Source organism: Octopus bimaculoides, chromosome 16, assembly GCF_001194135.2.
Source record: "Octopus bimaculoides isolate UCB-OBI-ISO-001 chromosome 16, ASM119413v2, whole genome shotgun sequence".
Lineage (NCBI taxonomy): Eukaryota > Metazoa > Mollusca > Cephalopoda > Octopoda > Octopodidae > Octopus > Octopus bimaculoides.
In genome coordinates this window covers 37,535,822-37,542,127 of record NC_068996.1, presented here as the reverse complement: position 1 = coordinate 37,542,127, position 6,306 = coordinate 37,535,822, and the positions used below count along the sequence as shown (strand labels likewise).

Here is a 6,306-nt window from a genome sequence, read left to right as displayed (position 1 = left end):
ATATATACACATATATATATATATATATACATATATATGATAGGCTTCTTTCAGTTTCCATCTACCAAATCCACTCATAAGGCTTTGGTCGGCCTGAGGCTATAGTAGAAGACACTTGCCCAAGGTGCCACACAGTGGGACTGAACCTGGAACCATGTGGTTGGTAAGCAAGCTACTTACCACACAGCCACTCCTACGCCTGTTATTGTAATATGTTTATTAAGCTATTGGCCTATGTCAGTGGTTACCAAAGTGGGCAGTATTGCCCTCCCCCCTGGGGGAATGGAAAGTTCCAAGAGGGCGTTGAAGAAGAGTGGGGCGATAAAGGGGTAGTTATTCATGTAAAAAGTGGGGTGGTAATGGGGTAGCAATTCATGTAAAAAACAACAAAATAATGGGTTCATTAGGTTAAGTTTTATTTGTGAAATACAGTTGCTTTGAACTTATTTGACAAAGAGGTCTAGGCTTGTGATGGTTAGTTTGGGTGGGGGCACTAGGAATGTGGCCTGGGTGTCAAGGGGGTGGCAGCCTGAAAAGTTTGGGAACCATTGGCCTATATTTTTAGAACAAATTTTATCTAATTGTATTTATTTCTATATTTGCAATGTTTTTTAAAGCTGAAGCTTTATAAGCACACAAGTAGTATTTTCTTAATTAATTTCATGGCTGTATGGAGGTTCATTATTCCCAAAACAATGTATACTTATGGGGTTAGGTGTCTGACATTTCAAAGTTACTGTTTTTTTCTTTTTCTTTTTGCAATATTTTCAGTATTATCAAAATTTACTTGTATTTTTAATTAATGGTGTTTGACAAAAGACCAGTTTTATTTAATTACACATATTTTTCACATACACACATACCCACACATACTCACACACACACTCACACACATTCACACACATGTACATATTCTGACATACTCGTGCACATGTACATATTCATACACACACACACACACACACACATACATGCTCACATGCACGTGTACATGCTCACACATACACACACGCACACACATACACACACACACTCACATGCATACACTTACACTCGCATACACTTACACTCGCACACATACACACACACACACACACAGAGAAAGAAAGAAAGGAAGAAAGAAAGAAATGAAGGAAGGAAAGAAAAAAAGAAAGAAAGAAAGAAAGAAAGAAAGAAAGAAAGAAAGAAAAGAAAGAAATGAAAGCTAATCATAAATTTCAGTTAGTATTGCAAGTAAACATTTTGTTTAAATCTTTCGACAGATCTTTGATAACTTTTTGCCACGGCTACAGGATGCCAATAGTAAAGTGAATTTACTAGCTTTAAAGATATTACTTGATGTGATACCAATCATTTACCCATCGATGGGACAAGTTATCAACTTAACTGTGAACTATGTTAGCACCAACTTATCCTCCAAAAACCTTGAAATTCACAATATCACTATAAAAATTTTGGATTTGTTAATACATTATTTAGGTAAGTTTCTCTGACGATATTTTGCCTCTTGCTATTTTGTTCACTGTGGTTATAATTTTTCCTTTTTTTTTTTTTTTTGTATATTAATTTTTAAAAAAAAACTTTTTCTGGGAAGAAATTCTGCAGATTTGAATTTAATGATTATGTATGTATATGGTATCTTTTATTTTTTATTCTTTTTCAATCATTTGACTGTGGGCATGCTGGGACACCGCCTTCAAGGTTTTTTTTTAATAAAACAAATTGACCCTAGGTTTTATTTTTTTTTTAGAAGCTTAGTACTTATTCTATCGGATCTCCTTTGCCAAACTGCTAAGTTACAGGGATGTAAACATACCAACACCAGTTGTCAAGCAGTGGGGAGAGACAGACACAGAGACACACACACAAATATATACATACACACACACACACACACATATATATATATATATATATATATATATATATATATACACACAATGGGCTTCTTTCAGTTTCTTTCTACCAAATCCACTCACAAGGCTTTGGTTGGCCTGAGGCTATAATAGAAGACACTTTCCCAAGGTGCCACATAGTGGGACTGAAACAAAGTTTCTTACCACATAGCCATGCCTGCACCTTAAAAGATGTACCAATCTAAAACTGAAGGAAACACAAACATGAGTGAAGAATGACAAAAAAAAAAAAAAGAAGGAAAAAGAGGAAGAAGGAAAGAAAAAAACATCAATTCAGCACTAAGTGCTTCAATTGGATGTGCATCACAAGGTTCAGCAGAACCTATTGAAGCAAGCCAACATTCTCTTAGCATTACTGCAGGTGATGGCAAGGCTAAGGAGTTGGAACAATCAAATGCCCTCACGAGTATCACCTAATAACTCAGTAAGGCAAGCCACCTACGGTGACAAGAACTTTACTGTTAGCAGCCCAGCCTCTCCAAATGTCTCAAATATCACTGGAGGAAATGGTCCTGATATTTGGTTACAGAAGCAGTGGCCTTTGAAATTAATAATTCATAGTTTGTAACTGATAAAATACATAAAGTTTTTACCTAGTAATTCTTACTTCTAAGAACAACAAATTCTGCAACTTCAATTTTCTTCACTCTATCTCAGAAACCACCATCATCCTTGTTATAGCCTCCATCTCCTCAGTGAAGGTGCTCATACAAATTGCAATATTTGTCCTTTTGTCTCTAACATCAATGTCTTACTCACTAGGTCAATGATGATTTCACATGAAATAATGATATCGATATATATAGTATTTTTTAACACAGCATGTCCATAAGAGATGTTATCTCAGACTAAATGCCACATGGACTGGCTTAACAATGGTGTATAAACATTAAGTATGATACATAAATGGTTATGCAATAGCATATCATAATGTGTGTGTGTGTGTGTGTAATGTATGCATCAATTTCTTGTTGTAAAGATTAGTCTTAATTTATTTAAATACCATAATTAACAACTATTGCAAATAATTTAAATTTATCATATCAAAAATATATTTTTAAATGTAAGAAACTCAATTTATGCTTTTATTCATTCGTTTATTTATTTATTTATTTATTTATTTATTTATTTATTTTCCAATAGAACCAAGCATTTTACTCCGTCCTTTTACAAACCAAGTCACAAGCAATGCCCGAAAATGTTCTGAAATTATACCGAAAATTGCTGGTATTTATTTTACTTTCATAATAGTATTTTACTATCAGTTAAAGTTGTTGTTCTTAGTTAGCTCCATGTGAGTCTGTAGCAAGCAGACCTAAATTCATGTACATTTCGGCCATAACAATTCAATTAACATTGTCAAATGTAAGCTATTTTTTTGTGTGATTTGGAGGAGCATTAGCTGTTTTCTCTAACAGATCAAGTAACATGCATAAGCTCCCTCATTGATTCCTTCTTTTTTTTTAGTATTGTTTATGATGTACATTACAAGAAAATTTGAAAATTAGTTTTTTAACCTAGCTTACACTTTGTTGTCAAGAGAGAGAGAGAGAGAGAGATTCACATAGGGTTGTATATGTCACTAAAATTTTACTTTCATTCTCTTTGCAGAATTAGTAGAAAAAGAATACAAGTTAAAACCAAAGCAAATGGAAATGTACATTTTACCTTTAGTACTTCACCTTATCAACTGTGTGAGCAGTAGTGCTACTGTTCAAGGTGGGAGTTGTAACTTGAGACGGGCAACAACTCACCTCATATGTATTCTAAACCAACAAATGGGACATACATTGATGGATAAATTCTCTCAACTGGTAGGAGTTACCACCAGACATCAACAATATCTCCAGGATGTAATAAATATTACCTGAAGAATTGTTTAAATGAAATTTTTATAAGGAGACACGACAAAAGAATGAAAGAAGATTTAGAGAAAGAAAAGAAGACTATTTTTTTAAATTAATGCACATGATTGGGTTTTCTTTTTCCCCCTTTTCTTTTCTTTTTTTTTTTTTTTTTTTTTTCAATCATATCTGACACACCTTTAAATTAATAACATTATTCAGAAGTTTAAATTATAAATTCAAACAGTAGTAATATGATGAAAAATCCCTTTCTGGTGTGAGCATATAGTCAGCTTAAGAAGAAAATATATTTAGTTGAAGGTGAGTTCAGCTTATTTAGTTGATAAAAGTGAGTTCATCTTAAGTAGTTTATGTGTGAAGAATAAATGATTTGCTTTGTTTTGATTTGAGTAAAATCAAGGTTCTTTGTGAAGAATGGTTTGACAAAAGGAATTCTGTCTTGTATTTCTCACAGATTTTCTTTGCAAAATGATTTAAACACAAAGAATATTGATGAGCAATGAAAACTTTTAAAGCTTCTCAAATTTTTCACTCTATTGCATATATTATTTGAGAAAATGCTTATTTAATTCTAGATCATTTTATTTTATTTATATGTGATCTGGTTTAGATCTTTGTAGAAGCTATAGAAATTACACTGAAAGTTATTATTTTTTTTTTTAATTACATTTTCTGTTTTTTACTGAGTTATTTTAAGGATAATAGAATGGTTAATATAGAAAATGAGATTTAAAACTGTGTACAATGAAGATGATTGTAATAAAAAGGAGAATGCATGTGTCTGAATTTGGCAGTGATAGTATCGATACTAGTGATATTAATTTTGGCATTGCTCTTTCTTTTTATTGCAATATGGTGGGGACTTTGTTCATGTTTACTATGTAAAATTATACTGAAACACCAACTATGCAACTTTTCTTTCAATTACAATGATATTGGCACAATTAGTAATGATGATAACGAAGCAAAAAAATGTAGATATAATCATTTTCATAATTATGATCTTAATGCTTCAGATTTATGCGGATTATAAAGGTGATAGTTATGGTAAGGATTATAATATTCTTAATGGAAAGGAGGATTGGGGAATGCAGAGACAGTAATTTATTTTGTCCTTGTTTATGTGAACTTTAACTCCCACTATTGGGAGGGGGGATCACCTTTCGCCTCTACAGAGGTCAATAAATTGAATGTCAGTAATGTAGTAGGGTCAGTTTGATTTACTGTACCATCCTACACAAATTTATGTCTATTTACTAATATAAGAATTCATGTTTAATGGAGATGTTTTATCATCTATAAATGGGGAAGACTGTAAATGAACGTTATTATTATTTTAAAGCTGTTTACTCTATTGACTTATGTCTGAACCTAACATATGCACAAATTTTGAATTTACTTCTATCTTATTAAGTATTACTAGATAACTACTAATGTCTGATTTTCATTTCTACTGACTACTATATGACAAGTCGATGTCTACTAATGCTAAAGCTAAGGTTAGTATGCTAGGATCCCTATGTCTCTTTATCGATTTAGAATCTATATGACAAGAATATACTTACAAATGATTAGTCTAAGATTAGTAATGGACCCCTATTTAGTTAACAATGCCAAGTTATATTGGCAATACAGTATACTTACAAATGGCTAGTATATAATTATTAAAGACTACTATATTGTAAATGACTAGTAATATATCTGCTAATGGATATGCTAGTGGTTTGCAATACATCCAGTAAAGTTTACTATATGTTTATTAATGTTTAGTTTATACTAAGTAATTGTTACTATAGTGATATTAAGGGTTACTCTTCAATATATTGATGTTTTGAATTAGCCTTTATTTTGTAATTACTTTACAATTAGTAAGAATTAGGCTTGTTTCATTTTTATTATATAATTATTGATTGTTGTATAACTAGTAGTGATTTCTCAGTATTTTTAGATAGTGTTTAGCTAAAACTTTTTTTTCATAACTGCATTTCCTCATTAGACACAAATATGAAGAGTGTAATTCATTAACTCAACCCAACTGAAGCTCACTGATACTCTTATCTCTCAATAAATCATGAAAAAACAAAATCCAACTACGGTTTGAAGTTGTCACAGTAAACTAGTCACAGTAAAGCATCTGGTTCATATATTTACTATATGCTTTACCCTAGTAACAGAAAGTAAATGTTAAATCAAATTTCTTAAGCACTAGAATGGATTAGATTTTGGTATATGATCAGTATATGTATATTAAAAGAAAACAATTACTGACTTGTTTGATTGATTCTTGGGACAGAAGATTAGAAATTGTAGAATAAAAGGCAGTTGGTATATCAATCAATTTAGATATTTAGAAAGTGTATTTCAGTATCTTGGAGCATAAGGAAAAATTTTGTATTCCTATCTTTAATTTGAAGATGATATTATATCCCATGTGAAAGTCGAAAAGTATTTGTCTATTGTCGGGCAGCAGCAGGAGAAATCAGTATGATAAAATGAAGCTACTGATCTAAGTCAAGGGTTATATA

General features: G+C 31.5%; 1 protein-coding gene across 1 annotated transcript in view; it reads left to right on the top strand.

Moving 5' to 3' along the window:
• LOC106873151 (TOG array regulator of axonemal microtubules protein 1) overlaps nucleotides 1-5,100 on the top strand; it is a 19,304-nt gene extending 14,204 nt beyond the window's left edge. Inside the window, exons 6-8 of the mRNA XM_014920380.2 lie at nucleotides 1,263-1,479; nucleotides 3,060-3,143; nucleotides 3,528-5,100. Of these exons, the coding sequence (XP_014775866.1) occupies nucleotides 1,263-1,479; nucleotides 3,060-3,143; nucleotides 3,528-3,787 (561 nt within the window). The 3' untranslated portion in view covers nucleotides 3,788-5,100. The remainder of the gene's footprint in view (nucleotides 1-1,262; nucleotides 1,480-3,059; nucleotides 3,144-3,527) is intronic.
• The last annotated feature ends 1,206 nt before the right edge of the window (nucleotides 5,101-6,306 follow it).